The sequence below is a fragment of the Pan paniscus genome, chromosome 13 (genome assembly GCF_029289425.2).
Source record: "Pan paniscus chromosome 13, NHGRI_mPanPan1-v2.0_pri, whole genome shotgun sequence".
In the NCBI taxonomy this organism is placed as follows: domain Eukaryota; kingdom Metazoa; phylum Chordata; class Mammalia; order Primates; family Hominidae; genus Pan; species Pan paniscus.
In genome coordinates, this window is record NC_073262.2 from 67,605,237 (window position 1) to 67,624,998 (window position 19,762).

The 19,762-nt window shown below is 36.6% G+C and overlaps 1 protein-coding gene and 1 long non-coding RNA gene across 7 annotated transcripts in view; one reads left to right on the forward strand and one right to left on the reverse strand.

Moving 5' to 3' along the window:
- The window catches only part of SLC38A11 (solute carrier family 38 member 11), a 61,449-nt gene extending 49,776 nt beyond the window's left edge, over positions 1-11,673 (reverse strand). The window contains exons 1-5 of one of the 5 annotated variants that reach the window (XM_008974403.7): positions 11,262-11,578; positions 10,688-10,802; positions 8,762-8,836; positions 1,642-1,776; positions 620-685 (exon numbers count right to left, since the gene is read on the reverse strand). In XM_008974403.7, the coding sequence (XP_008972651.1) occupies positions 620-685; positions 1,642-1,776; positions 8,762-8,836; positions 10,688-10,802; positions 11,262-11,300 (430 nt within the window). In that variant the 5' untranslated portion in view covers positions 11,301-11,578. Of the gene's footprint in view, positions 1-619; positions 686-1,641; positions 1,777-8,761; positions 8,837-10,687; positions 10,803-11,261 lie in introns of all 5 variants that reach the window. The other 4 variants (XM_024927873.4, XM_063595421.1, XM_063595423.1 and 1 more) reach the window with 4 other exon arrangements.
- The window catches only part of LOC106634502 (uncharacterized), a 131,127-nt gene extending 111,967 nt beyond the window's left edge, over positions 1-19,160 (forward strand). Inside the window, exons 4-8 of one of the 2 annotated variants that reach the window (XR_010109469.1) lie at positions 1,633-1,720; positions 5,979-6,178; positions 15,321-15,425; positions 16,966-17,034; positions 18,985-19,160. This is a non-coding gene — a long non-coding RNA (uncharacterized LOC106634502). Of the gene's footprint in view, positions 1-1,632; positions 6,179-15,320; positions 15,426-16,965; positions 17,035-18,984 lie in introns of both variants that reach the window. The other variant, XR_008624526.2, reaches the window with a different exon arrangement.
- The last annotated feature ends 602 nt before the right edge of the window (positions 19,161-19,762 follow it).

The following is a 19,762-nucleotide window of genomic DNA, read 5'->3' on the forward strand; positions in this document are numbered from 1 at the left end:
GGGCTTAAGTGATCCTCCCACCTCAGCCTCCCAAGTAGCTGGGACCACAGATGTAGGCCCCATGTCCTGCTAATGTCTGTACTTTTTGTAGAGACGAGGTTTCACTGTGTTGCCCAGGCTAGTCTTGAACTCCTGAGCTCAAGCGATCCACCCTTCTCTGCCTCCCAAAGTGCTGGGATTATAGGCGTGAGCCACCATGCCTGGCCACAGAATACAGATTTTAAAGGGTTAATTTTACTCTATTAAATTATTCCTTAATACAAATAATGGGGAAAATAGTCTGCTTGCTTATTTAAGAAATCACATAGTTTAAATAGTACATGAAGAAATGTTAGCCCAGAGAGCTGGTGATATGAAGCATAAAAAATTTAAAATATAAAGTATTCTAAGTATATAAATAGTAACAACATTTTTTCAAACAGCTAAATAAGAACTAAATTATGTATAAAAGTAGACCAAAACTTTAAGATCAGAATGGATCATGGATATTGTGAGATACCTGAAGTAATCCAATAATTTCACTTACAAATTTTTTATTTATAATTATGAACCATGTTAACTATAAATAACTATATAAAATAAATATATTTAAATCCTCACAATTTTTATTTTGGCTTACCTCCTGGGATTCCTTGAAAAACTTTGCTCAAAGTATCTCCAGCTATTATATTGTAACTTATCATTGCTAAAAACATAATTAAAATAAGAGTCATCAATAAGCCATCTCGTATTTCATCCTAAATATTTTGAAAGCAATCAGTTATTACTTCCCAAATATTGGCATAATCCTGCTGCTTCAAATGTACATTATGATTACCAATTTGGACAACTTTAAAGATAACTGGACAAGAGATCTATGGTAGAGTATCAATTTGTATTAAAAAAAGATTTTCTCTTTACAAGTTGATTCATCTCAGAATACCTTTAAGTAGCAAGTTTTGGTAGTTATTAAAAATGCAATTTATTTTGTTGTTAAAGTTCAGTTTCCAAACCCCTTTTCAGGAACACGTGTGCTGCATAAAGTGAGGAATAATAATAGAAAAATTTGAAGACACTAATATATCCCCTCCATTAAAAAAGTAAGACTTTTTTGGGAAATATATTCTTAGCCTTCTCTGGAGACATATGGAACTAGTGGTTTGAACAATACCTTCCATAGTACTGATTTTTTAAAATGAAGTCAATTTGGCCATTAGTGAACATTAACATTTCATTTTTTAAGAAGTGCTAGGTGACATTCTCACCATTATGGTATAAACTTTAAATAGCACATTGGCCTAGTACACGGCTTCCACAAATCCTTTGCTTTTTTTTTTTTTTAAAGTATTAAGCCTTATAAGAAATGTGTTATTTCTCTTGTTCACTCTTTATTCTAGGTCATTCAATTTTTTACCAAGTACAGAAAGCCCAAACATTAACCCAGTGAAAATAACCCTCATTTTATTTAAAAGAAATAGTCAGAAAATAAATCAAAAGGACCAGAAAATAAGTGAGAAAATGGTTAAAGAAGTAAACATTTCATTTGGGAAAGATTTCAACTGCTATAGTGATATTCTTTAATGACTATTAAAAGTATTTTATTCAGAAATGACCATATGCTTATGCACATAATTGCAATATTTATCTTCACAGTCAACTTACCTATAAAAGGATACAAAAACTGAAGAACAGAGAGGAGCAGATACCCTGAAAAGCCGAAAGTTTTATTGACCAAAGACTGGTAGGTATCTGTTCCAGAGAGGGCCCCTCCTTTTATCAATAAAACAAGGGAAAAGTCTGTGGCAAGAACATCAATTAAATGTCAGATTACATGAAATACAAATATTTTTCATGTTTTAACTTAATTACCATCGAGAAAAGGGGAATTTTAAAGAAGCATTTAATTTAATGCTGCAGTATTAGCAGAGCCAGGCTAACTTTCTTTTCATAAAACATTACCTTTTATTAAACAGTAATGTTTCCAGTTACATATTTTTCAATCAAGATGCAAATATATACTTAACATACCCATGCAAAGAACAGGACAGAAAAGAAAACAGACTCGAGTCAAACTGCCAGTGTTCCATTTTACTTTCCTGATGTAACCAACGCAGCAAATATTATCAGGTTGAGGCTCAATTGTCAAGGAATAGGATGTAGGTAGTCAAATATTTCATAGGTATTCAGTGTGTGAAGACTGAGAATTAAAGGTGTGGTAGCATTTAGAAAACAATACATTTAGGAGAGTCAGAGAATTTGTTTTATAATATAATAAAATTAGTAACTTTATTTTATAGTTATTATGGTTAAGAAAGAGACACTCTATGAAATTTTGCTGTTGAAATTTACATTTTTGGCCGGTGCAGTGGCTCACGCCTGTAATCCCAGCACTTTGGGAGGCCAAAGTGGGCAGATCTCGAGGTCAGGAGATCAAGGCCATCCCAGCCAACGTGGTGAAACCCCGTCTGTACTAAAAATACAAAAATTAGGCAGGTGTGGTGGCGCACACTTGTAGTCCCAGCTACTTGGGAGGCTAAGGCAGGAGAATCACTCAAATCCAGGAGGCAGAAGCTGCAGTGAGCCGAGATTCTGCCACTTCTCTCCAGCCTGGCAACACAGCGAGACTCCCTCTCAAAAAAAAAAAAAAAAAAAAAATTTACATTTTAAGAAACTTCAATTGAAGTTAAAGATAGATATATACAGAAATTATATAATGAAAAGTCAGTTGCCCTCATTGTTTTCATTTAACTCAATGTTTTTTACAGAAAGACACTACAGTTTTATTTGGTACACAGCTACACACACAATGTGAGATACTTGTTCTCTTTTTTCTCTTTCTCATTTTTATCCATTAAGTAATATGGAAATGCATTAAAATGCAAGCCATTGCAATACGGTTTCCCCCGATTCCCATGTCAGTGAAACTTCTTTCAACACGATCATCAGTGATCTCCAAGTTGATAAATCCAATTGATACCTCCTAGATCTTACTCTTATTTGCTCTTTCGGAACACTGTTTTTCATTGTCGTTGTTGATCATTCCTTTTATTCTCAACCATTCTCCTTTGGCCTTTGTGACATCTCTTTCTTGTGGTTTTCTTCCTGCTGTTTTGGTCACTTATACTCAATTTTTCACCAGTTTCTTTTACTCTGCTCAAGTCCTGGATTCTTGGACTTTTTTTTCTTTTTCTTTTTTTTTTTTTTTTTTGAGATAGAGTCTTGCTCTGTCGCCCAGATTGGAGTGCAGTGGTGCCATCCTGGCTCACTGCAACTTCCGCCTCCTGGGTTCAAATGATTTTCCTGCCTCAGCTTCCTGATCAGCTGGGATTGCAGGTGCCCACTACCAGGCCTGGCTAATTTTTGTATTTTTAGCAGAGACGGGGTTTTGCCACGTTGGCCAAGATGGCCGCGAACTCCTGACCTCAAGTGATCCACCCGCCTAGGCCTCCCAAATTGCTGGGATTACAGGCGTAAGCTACCGCGCCCAGCCTTTTTTCTCACCCTTCAAGATGTACCAGTGTGATCTCACTTATGCTGTGGTTGCAATTTTCATTTAGATGTTAGTAACCTCTAAATTTGTGTTTCCAGCTCAGACCCCCTTCAAAACTTCAGACTTCTACAGCCAGCTGCCTAATAAATATTTTGCTTTGAAGATCTCATAGGCATCTTAATTTTAAAATATATAAATTCTAATTTGGTTATTGGTTCTGGAATTTGATTCTCTATCCATATTTCTCCAATCTGTAATTAGTATCAACAGAAACTTGAGAATTTCCCCAGACTTATCTTATTAATCATTAAATTATTTCATTACTTTCTATATTCCTATGGTTACTAAGTCTATTAACTATGCATCAGAAATATTCAAATGTAGCCCCTAATTTGTAATCTTAACTTGCCTTATGGTAGAGCTTTGGCCTTCATAATTTCTTGTCTGGAGTACTGCAATAACCCCCTAATAGTTCTTTTACCCACCAATCTGGCCCCCAACAAAGACACCTTTGATTTCTCCTTCCTACCAAGACATTCTCAACATTCTCCCTCCACCAGGTGGATCTGGCCATAGATTATCATAAATCTAATTGTGCCTTCTGTTTAAAATATTTCAGGGAGACCCATTAATGACTTTGGATAAAAATTATTTATTAGCTGTGTGACTTTGGGTGAAAGATTTGAGCTCATCTGTAAAGTAAGGCAATATGGCACCCTTGAAGAGTGGTGTGAGGATTATGGTGTTTAATGTCCACCACAATGCCTACTGTCTTATAGAAGCTGAGTGGGAACTAACGCTATTTCTATTTATTTTTGACAAGCTGCATGTGACAGTGGGAAAAGTATTGTATTTGGAGTCAGATAATAATGATAACAACCACAAACTACTAGCAAATGCTTACACAATGCTTTTCTGTGTGGTAGGTCTTTTTCCAAATACTTTACAAATACTAATTATTTTTAATCTTCACAACAACCAGAGGTAGGTGCTGGTTATCATGCCCATTTAACAGATGAGAAAAGTGAGGCATGAAGGTTAAGTAAATTGATCTCTACAGAAGTAGTAAAAGAATCAGGACTTAGGCCGTAGTAGTCTGGCCTCAGAATCCATGAGCTTAATTAAAATCCCAACTCTGTTGCCAGTAACTTCAGACCTTGCCTAAGTCATTTCCTACTGAAGTCTCAATTTTCTCCTCCAAAAAAGTAAAACATGAACACCTACCTCAGAAAGATTTCACATTACGACTGCATTATGCTCAGCATCTAGCTCAGGAAGTGGTAATGATTATCATTACATGAGAGGCTTCCTATCTGCCTTTGCAAACCTCTCCAACTTCCCCTCTCTCCATTTGCAAACACCAACCATACACTTTAGCCAGACTAAATCACTTGTTCAGTTGCATTTTGCATTCCCACATTTCCATCTGCTTCCATTTTCTCTGCTAACTCACTTTTTTTTTTTTTTTTTTGATAAATACTGAGAGGAAGTATCTCCTCCTCCCTAGAACATTCCTGCTCTTTTGAGGCTAGGTTAAATGCCAGTCTCTGTCATCATGTACATATTTTTATTATGGTATTTTTTATAAAGTAGTATAATTATTATTTTTTTTTCTGCTTGACACACTATATTGTGACCTTCAAAAAGGCAGGGATAATGTTCCTCATTGCTATAGCTGGCATACTGGTGATCGGTATATATTTGCTGAATGAATCAATGATCAATATAGCAGGATTGCTGTATGTTTACCCATCATATTCTAATTTAATGTGATAAATGACCTAATAAATATATTTTTATTTATTTAATTTAATTAATTAATTTATTTATTGTTGAGACTGAGTCTCGCTCTGTTGCCCAGGCTGGAGTGGAGTGGTGCAATCTCAGCTCACTGCAACCTCTGCCTCCCGGGTTCAAGCGATTCTCCTGCCTCAGCCGCTTCAGCTTCCTGAGTAGCTGAGATTACAGACGCGAACCACCACATCCAGTTAATTTTTGTATTTTTAGTAGAGACGGGGTTTCACCCTATTGGCCAGGCTGGTCTCAAATTTCTGACCTCAAGTGATCCACGTGCCTCAGCCTCTCAAAGTGCTGGGATCACAGGGGTGAGCCACCGTGCCCAGTCCTAAGAAGTATTAACAGATTTTAAAATATCCTGGGAACACAAAGGAGATATCAATAAATTCTACTTCCTTTGCTTAAAATTAGGAACTGCTTCACAAAAAAGTTGAATAATGCCTTGAAGGAAGAACAAGGTTTCACCAGGTAGAGAAGAAAAGGAATGTCAGGCAGGAGGACTATCAATGGGAAGATGGTGTGAAAGCTTATTCTCTCTCCCTGGGTAACAGAATTCTCCACGATGGCTGAGAACGTCTGCATGTGACTGTTGGTCACAGAGTGAGAGAGCAGTTAGAATAATTGGAATGAGACTAAAAATGCAGACTCTGGCCAAACTATGAAGGAATTTAAATGGAATATTTTGTTGTTGTTGTTGTTGTTGTCCTTACAGAGTCTCGGAATGTTTTGATTAGGGGAGTTTATAGAGTTCAGGCTGAAGTTTTATAAAAATAACTTGCAGCAGCATGGAGGACTGATGAGAAAGTAGACAGATGCTGGAAGCAGGAAAACTGAACAGCAGGTCACTGGCCAAGGAGAATCAAAGAGCTGGATGCTGAGAATAATGCAGCCATAACGTGAAATCTTTTTGAGGTAGGTGTTCATGTTTTACTTTTTTGGAGGGGAAAATTTGGACTTCAGTAGGTTAAAACGGCTTAGCCAAGGTCTGAAGTTACTGGCAACAGAGTTGGCATTGATTCTCCTCCTTGATTCTCATATAATTTATATACAATTTATATACTTATGTCACAGAGAGGAGGCAACCAATTTCAGAGATGGTATGAAGGCTTGCTGAAGAAGGGTATGGTTGGGATGAGAACACTGAGCATTTTATAAAAGTTCAAAATGATCACTTAAAGGTAAAGATGTGTTAAGAATTTAGTCAGTAATAAATGTAAATGCTTTCATTTGCTTATAAAATACAGGCTACAAATATATTCCCTTAAAAGTTTTAGGTATCTTAGGTATTAATCACTATAATATTTTGATCTCCCTTTAAATATATTGTATGCAACCTTTTTAAAAATCATGAATGAATCTGTTACTTAACAGAAGAATTTTCTTTTAAATAATTTTGTATGCTCAGACAATAAAAATTATTTTATGTTAATCAACAAATTTGAAAATCTTAAAGCAAATTAGAATTATTTGCTGTAAATTTTTATAATTCTTTTTGTTCCCCAACATTTCACAACATGAAAACAGAACTTAGAAAAACTTGCTGTTGAACTGAACATACCTCATTAGTGGCCTTAAAAGGCAAAATAATAATTCTAGAGGCAAACCACTGATTAATTATAGCTCCAATCTAAAGAAAAATTCAACATTATACCCTACATGTAGATTTTGCTCTTAAAAGCCTAATTAAGAAAAAAAATGAATCAGCCTATATTTTTTTTCACTTTTATGTGGTCATCCTTTATTTATCAGTTATTTAAGAATTTGGATCACGCAAGTAAATTTATGAGTTAGTAATTTCCACTAATAAGTAAATTTGCAATATGTGAATTTGCAAAGGACTTCTCACAGTTATTGTTATAGGTTTATATATGGCATTAGTTGAAAAAGTTATTCACATTATGGTTTATTTATGTATAATATGACTTGGCTTTAGTATACTGTTCATTCTCAAGTCCTGAACTTGTGGATGATGCATATTTTTAAATGTTTTCTACCTACCTGTTTACAATGTATGTAAATGTTTACAATGCACTTAAATAAACCATAGTGATTATGGTGGAAATTAATTATTTGTCAGTGCTGATGGGAAACAGGAAATTTAAGAATGACAGGGACAAATCCTTGAATGAGATTTTTTTTTTTAGTGTAATAAATGCCCCAATAAGTAGACTGCAATTTTTAAACACCAGCAACTCTTAATAAGCACAACGTTTTAGGTCCCATGCTGCTAATTTATGGGTCTTAAGTTACAAATTAAGAGCTGTAATAACTAGAAGCAGTTTAGGTCTTGAGGGTGGAGGTGGTAGGAATAAGGCAGGGAGCTCAATGCCTCTCTAGCTTTGAATTTGAAAACTATTTCATGCTTTACTCTCTCTTCGTCAGCCTGAGAAAAAAATAGCTGAGTGTTGGGCAGGTCTTGGAAGCCTGAGGTTTTTCGAGGGATGGCATCTTGGCAGGATCTCTAGAAGCAGAGCTGAGACAGACATTCTTGGGCAAGGGGTCTGTGGATGAAGTGCTCCAGAAGAAGGGGAATGAGAGGAAAGGGCAGGGGAAAGAGTTCAGTAAGTACTGCGGTGGTGGAGCCCTGGAGCTCCAACTGTACCACACATTGGTCCCCGTGGAGGCAAGGAGACCCCCTTGAGGCCCAGGGCAACACTCCAGAGCAAAGGGCAGCTGAGGTGTTTTGCACTAGCTGGTAAAAGGGCATCTAATCCACCACAGCAGCAACTCCTGTGAGTGGTGTCTGTTTTTGATCATTGCCACCTCTTTCACAGTGATCCTAAGGTAGAGGAAAGATGCCGTGTTTGTCATAAGGTGAGATGGTGGGATGACAAGGCGGGGACGAGGACAACAAAAAGAGGAGACGATTATGAGTTGTAAAGCCTGCATTTAAATGGGAGAGTGACAAAACGTGGGTGTGAATGAACTATTTACATGAAGAAGGGGAAGCAGAAGAGAAGATGTGATACAGAAGCAACTTATTGCTGCATTTAAAGACAGTAGCAGGCAGCGAGTTTGGGCAGGCATAAGCCAGGCGGAGAGGCTTGATGAGCCCTGCTGGTTGATCACCAGAGCTTCATTTCTACCTCCACAAACAACAGCTGAATAAGGTTGCTCATTCACACGCACGTGCCCACGAAGCCCTGCTATCTGCACTTTCAGAGCACAGTCTTCTCTTAGCCTTAATGAAGCTTTAAAATGACTTCCCCATCTACTACTTTCTGCAAAAAGTGAAAAAGGCACATGAAAAGGATTTAGGCTTGGTAATATATAATACTTTTCTACTTTTTCTAATCTGTTTAAAGGATTAGTAAGAAAAGTAAATCTCCTCAGGCATAAATGCTTAAATTCTTTAGGATTCTTTGATGCGCTTTTTAATTAACTAGGAAATTCAGTTGCAGCATGTGTGTGTGTGTGTGTGTGTGTGTGTGTGTGTGTGTGTGTATTTATTGCACAGTTGAAGTTGCGGAAATAAGAAATTATATAGTATTTTACCTGTAACATATGAAACCCAGAATAAAAGCAATATTCCCAAAGGAAACCCAGCTTGCTTCATTGAATAAGGCAATCCTGAAAAAACATAAAATGCCCCACCCTTCACATTAACAAGAAAGCTAGAAACACAGAAATTCCCCCCTTCAATTTCTGCGTATAATAGGTAAAGTCAATTTATATACTTATATGACGTATTTGTAAGTTGCACATAGGACAGTATTAATATTAAATGTTAGGTATTAATACTTATTTCAGAATAAAATGTTATTAGCTTAGGGACAAGTTAAGAGAGCAAGTTTCTGAGGTGACGGAATAAGAATTAGAAAGCAGCAAATGAAAAACAAATGCCAGTTCACACAAATAACGTTTACTTCAGGGTAAGAGTGACATAGCCCTGCAATATGTGGAAAGTCATTACCTCAAATCCTTCCTTACCTGCTAGCCAAGAAAGCAGAGAGGATAATAAGGAGCACAGAAGGGTTATGGAATATTAAGAAAGACAGACTCTGGAGTCAAAATGGGGCTACTATGTAGGAAAAAAACGAGAGAAAAATGAGAAGGCGAAAGTATTTTTTATAATGCTCAAAGGGGTACATAAATTATTTCTTATAATTTTGGGGGAAATTGACAACTTTAGATTATGGACAATAAAACATTTAAAACAAACACAGTTAACATATTTCCAGTCAAAATTTTTATTCTCTGAAAAGTTTTCCCTTAAAGAAAAGAAAACAAGCTGCTGAGCAGTGGTACTGTTTAGCATTGCTGACATGGCTTAACTTAACACGTTCACATCAGGAATTAGCTCTAGAATTCTTCTAAGTACAGCTGCTCATACCTTCATGGTACATGGAGGCAGAATTGTAAACAAGTCTTTGTCCCTGTTTCCTTCTACTTTACCTCAGGTAACTCCATTTTATGAATCATTTGGAGAAAAAAAAAAAGACTATCCATAGAAAAATGTAAAATCAAGAACCATATTAACTTGTGAAAAGTAAGAAAAGTAATTCAAGAGTAAGAAAAGTAACTCAATCCAGATAAATGTTTAATTTTCAGAAGGTGATGACAGAAACAAAAATGTTGCAACTTTATAAAACATTGTATTCTCAAAAAGTATTGCATTTTGCAGGATTTTGTTTTCTTCTTGTCTTTTCTGAGATAGAGTGTTTTCAGATACCAAAAAGAATAATAACCACTGAAAATATAGCTGCTTTTATTACTATAATGCAATGCACTTTTAACTTTTTTCAGTAAATTTCCCTTGCTTCTAATACATTGGGAAAATCTGAGCTATTTATTTATTTTAATTCTGATTGTATGGCTCCTTTATTAGGAAAATTATACGCATTTTCAATGAACAAATTTGCATTGTTGACTAAATGATATTTAAAATTAATATATTGTAATAATTTTGTACTTTAAAATTTAACACTGTATAGGTAGGTAAAGAATGTATGAATTTAATTTTTCATAAGATTGGTATGTTTTCATATTAAACTTTTCACCTCCAACATTTACAAATATCTGGAAGTTTTATACTTCTAGAAGGTTAAAGAAAGATGATTCAAATAATGATGGACCCTTCAGTAAGTGGAAAAAGTACATTCGGTAACACTAGCAATCAACCACGCAGCCTACAGAAAAATGATTCACCACCACCCATATGCAGTTTCACCTTAATCTACCACATGTGGAAGATGCTCTCAACTGTGGAAACAGTGTGAATTACAGCCCCATCTTCAGCATAAAAGACACACATACATACTGTTACACTAGAAAAAAAGGAAGGCTTTTATGGAAGAAAATTACCAATTTTCTTATTTAAGTCTTTTTTTCTTTAAAAATAATTAATGAACACTAGCAGCGTAGCGAGTCTTAAATTTTGCCCTTTCACTTAAAATTTAAACCAAAGCAAAATACACTTACCTATTATACCAGATCCTATAATCGAGTTGACAACATTAAAAAGAGCAGCAGACTGACAGGTTTTCTCTTTATACTCATGTTCGGAAACAAGGGTTTCTCTGCCATCTAGATCTCTCTAATAGATAAAATAGCAATTATAAGCAAATACTAGTTCAGAAAATTAGAAAAGTAACAAATATGTAATGCAGGATACTAACACGATTTTCTAGTAGTAATAAGTAATGTCACTAATGAAAATAAAATAAATGCCGGGATAACAGTAATAAAGAATAACAATAATAGCTAGTAATTCAACAGAGCTTGGTAAGCAAACTCCATCCTAAAATTTCCAGATTACAGCTGCCGCAGCTGCTAAGTACAGGATCTGTCAGGAATTCAGTGATGTGATTTTGTGAAATTAAAGTGCCTGCTAAGAAAAACAAAAAAGTCAGATTAAGGCAAAACTTTTTCTCCCAGAGAACTTTTCGCGGTGCTAAACCAAGAGCCCAGGTGAAGGTAGGTGACCTGACCTGTTGCAAGGTGAATGAAACTTCCGGAAAACTGGCTTCAGAACCTGCCCGGTCGCTAGTTTTACCTGCGGCGGGATGACAGGCTCCTGCCTCTGGTAGCCCATGACTGAGCGGTGGTCCTCAGCAGGTGGAAGATGCTGGGGCTGGGTACGGATTCGCACCCGGCCAGCCTCCTCCGCCACCTCGCACACAGCCGAGGTCCGCGTGTAGCCGCAGAGCTGCAGGGAGCCAGTTCCACGGGCGCCCCCTGCTCCCTCGGCAGGCCGCGAGGGCTGCAGCCCCAAGATCTCTAGGCTGTGGCAGCCTGGGGCGCTTTTCCACCGGAGTTCGCCCAGACAAATGTATTTTTCCTCCGGAGGCGGAGATGCTGCAGGATGTTTCTGATCCGGGCAGCCCTGTCTCCCCGCCTCCCCCCTTCACACCCCCGCCTCCCTGAGAGAACAGGGAGAGCTACTCTTCCCTGGAGCTGCAGAGGACAACTTGTTCCACCCACGCTGCCCTGCCCAGATCTCACAGAGTTATGACCGCCTCGTTGCAGTCCGTTCCTAAGTTAGCTGTTCCTTTGCTGGGGTCTGAAGCCCAGGTAAGAACGCAGAAGCACCCTTGGGCCCACGGGCCATCTTCCCTATTAGCACCTCCTCCTCGCTACCCCTCTTCAATGGCAGAGACGACGAGTGAAAATTTGGGACTTTTATTGTAAATGGAAGTGGAAAGACTCATAAGAAAATGAATAGCAAAACCAAAAACTTTCCTAGGGTTTTAGCAAACTTGACTACTGAGCATGCTTTGGTCAAACGCTTCCTGGTAACTTTTTAGAAAAAGGAGCGATAGAGAAAATGAAGGTGGATTGTTACTGCATTCAGGTAATGAACCTTGAAAAGGGAAAGAGGAGTACAAGGGTTTGGGAAAAGGGTGGCACCTACAGTGCCTGAGCTAGAAAGAATCTTCAATGACCACCTATTCAGTCCTCTTACATTACAGATGAAGCAACAAGCCCAGAGAGTATTCAATATCAGAGACAGAATGCATGAGACAACAGTTTCAGGGGCAATAAGAGCGGTGATATGCCATCATACTTAACAAATTCTGCCGTCCCTTGATATCCATAGGGGATTGGTTCTGGAACCCCTGCAGATACTGAAATCCAGGAATGCTCAGGTCCTTGATAGTAAACAGCATGGTATTTACATGTAACCCAGGCACATCCTCCAGCATACTTTAAATCATCTCTAGATTATTTATAATACCTAATACAATGTAAATGCTATTTAACTAGTTGTTATACTGTATTGTTTAGGAAATAAGAAAAAAGTCCATATGTGTTCAGTATAGACACATCCATCCTAGTCCTAACTACATTTTTGATCTGGGATTGGTTTAATGCATGGATGCAGAAGTGGGGATATAGAGGCCAACTGTACCTAATTAAAGAGGTTCTGTTTCATACATGTTTACTTATAATTATGAAAAAAAAATTAAAAACCGTGGGAAAACAAAAGACTTATAAACTTGATATACACTCTGCCATCAAATGTTAACATGCTGTCATATTTTCTTCAAATTGTAAAAGTAAACACAATGTCACAATAGGAACCCCCTTGACCTTCTCCATTCCTTTCCCCAGGCCTTCAGCCCTGGAGTCATCGGTTCATCAAGTTAGTGTTATCTTTGCTATTCATGCTTTGTATTTTAATCTGTTCATTTATAGCCATAAACAATACATAACATTGGCTTTTGTATTTTCAACATTTACAAAGATGGTGCCATATTGTACATGTTATTTTTCCACTGGCATTTTTGTTTTCAGCATGTATGATGTAGATATATGCAGATTTTTTTTTCATTTTATCTAACAGTTAAGTCAGCCTTCCCCTACTGAAAGATATTAAGGTTGTTTCTCGTTTTACACTCTTCCAGAGCATAAAAGTGACAATTTCTCTAGATGTAGAAGTGTTAGGTAGTAGGTCATGCACATTTTCAACTTCATTATTATTATTATTATTATTTTTTTTTTTTTTTTTTTTTTGAGATGGAGTTTCGCTTTTGTTGCCCAGGCTGGAGTGCAATGGTGTGACCTGGGCTCACTGCAACCTCTGCCTCCTGGGTTCAAATGATTCTCTTGCCTCAGCCTCAGGAGTAGCTGGGAATACAGGTGCCTGCCACCACACCCGGCTAAGTTTTTGTATTTTTAGTAGAGATGGGGTTTCACCATGTTGGCCAGGCTGGTCTTGAACTCCTGACCTCAGGTGATCCACCCTCCTCGGCCTCCCAAAGTGCTGGGATTACAGGTGTGAGCCACTGTGCCTGGCCTTCATTAAATATTTTTAAATTGCTTTGCAAATTGATAACATGAATTTCACTTCTACCATCAGAGGTGAAATTCTTGTTTTTCTACATTGTCTGTAACACCAAGACTTACTTAATCTATTTTTTAAGTTTAATTGTTCTGCTGGATTTTTAAGTGGTGTATAATTATTGTATAAATTTGTGTTTTATCCTAATTTACATTGAGGTGGAAGATCTTTTATATAGTAATTAAATATTTCCATTGTTCTCTTTGTGAATTTCATTTTTTTTTGCCCTTTTGATTTTGGTTGTGAATTTTTTCTATTGATTTGTAAGCATAATTTATATATTTGGGGTGGCAACCCTGTGTCAGTTATATGTTTTGTACATATCTTCTCCCATCTTCTCTCTTTCAAATTTTTTTTAATTCTGTGAAGTTACAGTTTTAATATTAGTAATCTTAATCCTGATGCAAGTGCATTGAGAAGGAAAAATTATAACCCTATTTTACTCAAAAATATATATATGCAAAAATTCCAAGGAAAATATTAGCAAATTGAATCTGTCTATTCACGAAAATTTAACAATATCATAAAAAAGTTGAATATAGTCCAACTATGAAAGGATGGCTTAGTTAACAAAAAGTTTATAAATATAATTTCCAACATTAGCAGGTAAGAAAAAACCATGTTATTATTTCACTATATTCAGGAAAAACACTTGATAATGTTGAATTCTTGATTTTAAAAAACTTTGTAAATCAAAAATACAATACAACTTCCTGATAGTGATAAACTATAGCAAAGTATTTTAGTTATGGGGAAATTTTGGAAGCATTCCCATTTAATCAGAAGTGAAAAAAATCAATGATTGTGATTTATTTAACTTGATATTGGAGTTCCTAAAGTAATAAGAAATAAAAGAGAAATCAGAGGTATGAGAATTGGAAAGCTAAAAATAAAACTGTCATCATTTTTAGATGATAAAATTGTTTATATAGAAAAATCCAAAATAATCTAAGAGAAAAAAATTAGAAATAGAGAGTTTAGAGAGCTGATTAGTATAGACTAAAAATATATTAATTTCTCTACAGCAACAGCAAACAACTAGATATTGTAATTAAAAATATATATAATAGTGTCAGAGAATATCTAATACTAAGGAATAAATCCAACCAAAGAGAAAAATGTACACAATCTCTTGAAAGAAAAATATAACAATCAAGATACATTAAAGAAGGCCTAAATAAATTGAGAGATATACCTTATTCATGAATCAGAAAAAATATTCTAAAGATATCAAATCAGACCAAGTTGATCTATTGATTAATAAAATTATTTTCACTACCACATTGACCACAAATCTCTGCCAAAACCTTTCCTTTTTGTTTAATTACAAAAGAAAAATGTTTGTTTTTTTTAAAGTAGAAAATAAAATAAAAAGGAGAAATTTAAAATTTTCAGTTATTTCCACTCCCAGTGATTATTTTAAAGATTTTTTTCAATGTATCAGGTTGGTACAAAAGTAATTGCAGTTTTTGCCATTAAAGTAATGGCAAAACCTAATATTTTGCACCAGCCTAATATTATATGTGTCTCTGTATGTATGTGTTGTTCTTTTTTCTTTTTGTGGATATAGGCTCCATGGTGGTCTTAAAATATATCCACAAATTTTCTGACATCCTCTCTTCAAGAAGTGGAGCTTAATTCCCTTTCCTTTGAGTGCAGGTATGACTTAGTGACTTGCTTCAAATGAACAGCATATGACAGAAGTGATGTGTGTACATTCTGATACTAAGTCATGAAATTCATTGTGAATTCTGCCTTGTTCTCTTTCAGACCACTCACTCTGGGAGAAAGCAACTGCTATGTCATGAGGAAATTGAAACCACCTATGGAGAAAGGCCCACATGGTGAGAAAGTAAAGCCTCTTCCCAATACCAAGTGAGTGAGTTATACTAAAAGGGGATCCTCCAGCCCCAATCAAGTTTTCATATGACTGCAGCCCCTGTCAGCATCCTAACTGCAACCTCATAAAAGACCCCAGCAATGGCCAGGTGTGGTGGCTCATGCCTGTAATCCCAGCACTTTGAGAGGCTGAGGCAGGTGGGTCAGCTGAGGTCAGGAGTTCAAGATTAGCCTAGCCAACATGGTGAAAACCCTTCTCTACTGAAAATACAAAACATTAACTGGGTGCGGTGGCATACGCCTGTAGTCCCAGCTACTCGGGAGGTTGAGGCAGGAGAATCCCCTGAACCCAGGAGGCAGAGGTTGCAGTGAGCCGAGATTGTGCCACTGTACTCCACCCTGGGTGACGGAGTGAGACTCTGTCTCAAAACAGAAAAGACCCTAGCAAGGACCCCTTAACCAAACTGCTCCCAAAGCCTTGGCCCACAAAAGTGTGAGATAATAATTTATTTTTTTAGGCCACTAGGTTTTGGCATTATTTGTTTTATACCAATAGATAACTGATATAGGCTCATCCTATACATATTTTTGATGATCTTCTTTAAAGAATGTTTTCTTAATTTCATAAATATTTAATATAATTTCAAAATATTATATTCTCAATGAGAAAACTCAACAAAGAGACAGACATAAAATCACTGACAATCCTCCCATGCAGAGGTAAATAAAGTTAACATTTTAGAACCCTACAGTTTAGCCAGATTATACAGTATTTAGTTTGTTGAAGTGCATATTCACATGTGCAAAAATAGTTTTATTGAGTCTGTCTTAGCCCCAGACAGAGGCTATGGGAACTGGACTTTCACAAATATAGAGAGCCCTAATTTGAGCTTTTTAATCAAATTATATAATTATGTAGATCATACGCTAAGCCTTTGTAGAATTATTATGTTTCATTATTATTTGGTTACAGTCCAGGCGAGGTGACTTCCAAGGGTACCCAGCTCTCTTAGAAATAATAAAAGAAGGCTCTATCTTGGCAGAAATTCGAATTTAGAAAGCTCTTCCTGATGTGTAATCTGACTCCTTTCTGATATTATTAAAGTCCAAATTTGGATGAGACTAGAGATAATAATTTTCAATACATATCTCTGGGAAAGAGTGACTTTTTCCTCCACCTTAGAAATGAGTCTGTAAGAGAAGTACTTTTGTTTTTTGTGAAAAACTGGATGCGTGACATTCTCCACAGTATTCGGTTATTGGCTTCATTGCTGTAACAAACAGAGCACCAATATGTAGAGTTTCAAACAAGCTAAACCTTACTTTCTCTCTTTTTAAATTTTCCAGAGGTAGATGTCTCAACCTTTGTTGGGAAGTCTTCTCTAATATGTTCAACTAAATAATCAAAATATATCTTTTTTTAGGATTCATCACCTTAAACATCATTTCTGTAATTATTTTATGTGCTCTATATATTACTCATGAAATAATACATTATTTGTGTGCTACCATATTATTATTATTATTACTATTGCATAATTAAGGTATTTTCATGTTTTCTAACTGTAATTATTAGAATTCTGTAAGTCTGCTACGGTGACATTTCTGGTTAGGAGTCAGAGTGGATGGGACACTGAGCAATAAGGTAAGTATTAGCATGTGAGTAAGCCCTGGTTTGCCCAAGATAGTTGTCATTTAGGCTTCCTGTCCCAATGTAATCATAAGTAGCATTGTATTAATCCATTCTTGCATTGCTATAAAGAAATACCTGAGACTGGGTAATCTATAAAGAAAAGAGGTTAATTGGCTCATGGTTCTGCAGGAGGTACAGGAAGCATCACACTGGTATCTCCTTCTGGGGAGGCCTCTGGAAGCTTAAGGTCATGGCAGGAGGCAAAGCAGGAGCAAGAGAGCCAGAGAGTTGCTACACACTTTTGAACAACCAGATCTCAAGAGAACTCACTATGGCGAGGACAGTACCATGGGGATGGTGCTAAACCATTCATGAGAAATCTGCCCCCATGATCCAATCACCTCCCACCAGGCACCACCTGCAACACTGGGGTTTACATTTCAATATGAAATTTGGTTGGGGACATACATCCAAACTATATCAAGCAACTTTGTCATTCTCAGAAGTGTTCCTGTTTGGATGATAGGTTCCAATATCATGCTACCTATGGGGTAGGATGGGGGGACCTATTGGGTACTAATCTCACCTAATATGTACATAACACTTCACAGTTATCTCTTATAGTATTCAAGCTGAGAAAGGATGCAGATCTTAAAAACATGTGCTTTGGGTTATTTAGTTAGTATAGTGTATTGGGAGCTCAGGCTCTGGAATCAGAAAAAAACTGGGTCTGAATCAAAGTTCAAGAGATCTTGGCAAGTTCCTTTATTCTTTGAGCCTTAATGTGCTTATTTGTAGAAAGGGAAAACTAAGAGTACCTCTCTCAAAGTGGTAGTTTTGGGAATTAAATGAGATAAGCTAATTTTTAAATTATTGACATATAATAATTGTACATATTTATGAGGTGCAGAGTGATATTTGATACATGTATAAAATGTGTAAGGATCACATCAGGATAATTAGGATATCCGTCACCTCATTGATCATTTATTTGTGTTATGAGCATTCAAAATCCTCCCTTCTATCTTTTTGAATATAGATAATACATTGTTACCTATATCCACCCCACAGCATAATAGAACACTAGAACTTATTGCTTCTATCTAGTAACTTTGGAGGTGACCTAGACTTCTATTAGTTTCCTAAAACTGCTTTAATAAAGTGTCATAAACTGGGTGACTTAAAACAACTGAAATTTATTGTCTCACAGTTCTGAAGGCTAGGAGTCCCAAATCAAGGCAATAGCAGAGCCATGCTCCCTCTGAAGCCTACAGGGGAGAATCTTTCCTAGCTTCTTGTGGTTGGCTTGTAGATGCAACACTACAATCCTCCATCTTCACATGGCATTTTCCCTGTGTCTCTACACACTGTTCCCTCTGTGCATGTCTTGTCTGTGTCTGAGTTCAAATTATCCCCTCCGTTTTTTTTTTTATTAGGATACCTATCATATTGGATTAGGGCCCACCCTAATGGCCTCACCTTAACTTGACTACACGTGCACCTACATCTGTTTCCATAGAAGGTCACATTCTAAGGTAGTAGGGGTTAGGACTTCAACATCTCTTTTCAGGGAGACACAATTTAATCCATAATACTATTTTTAAAGTATTTAGTTATTTGCTTGGCCTGTAATAAGCTCTGATTAATGTTTTCTGCTGATATATCCAAACAGAAAAATACTTCGTTAGGCCAAAATCATATAAGATCGAGGGAATTTTGGCGCAAGAGAAACTGCTATTTGGCTTTAGATATTTATTTTCTCTTCCTCCACCCTGAAAAAGACTCTGATTTTGGTCTTGACTGTGGCTACCTGGAAAGAGAACTGAAATATACATCCTTACTTGTAACTGGTTGTGGTCATACAGCTAAGTTTGACCAAGAAGAAGATGCAGGTGAACTGTAAGTCCTTAATGAGAAGGAAAATAATGCCTTACCTTTCTTTTGCTCCTTCTCACTGGCCAGAATGCAGAGACATGATGGCTGAAGCTGGAGCTTTTCCCTGAAGCAACCACCTGTTGGAAACTTCATGTTGAAGATGACTGAGTAATAAGACAGAGGGGTCTGGGTCCCTGGTGGATATTCCAGATCTGGGTGTTCGTGGAGATATGAGAAAGCAATAAACTTCAATTTTGCTTAAATAGCTGTTACTTGGGGCATTCTGTCATTTACGGACAAATCTGACCTGGATTAATACACCTCCGCTGGGTACCAAGACTGATCTAATAGTCAAAAAGGTTTCATTCCATCTAGATATTTCTCTAGAACAGGACCTAAAGAAGTTCTTTGACTGAATTTCTTATGGAAGTAATAGGAGAGTTCCTTGTGCTTCATTAAATGCTGTATTGGTAAATATATATGGTTTACCATTACATCCAAATATAATAAGCTATAAATCATTGGATTCTGATATTTTTAGTTTAGTCTCACTAATGAACTGCTAAGAAATCTTGGATAACATATCTAGAATAATACTCTCTCTTTCCAATATGGTATGGATCCTTCTGTGTCCTGTGTTGTTGGTCTCATCCATATATCCTTAAGTGTCTGGTCAGCATGACTGTCAAAGGTTTACTTTGGGATCTACAGAGAATTCTTAGTCTTTGATCATTAACGTGAGGACTGGCCCACCAAAACTGAAGCTCTGACTGACTTGAGTGTACTCTCAGCACCTTTCACTTTGCTGCCTGTATTCTCTGCATATGTGATAGAAAATATAATTTTAAAGTCTGTGTGGAAAAAA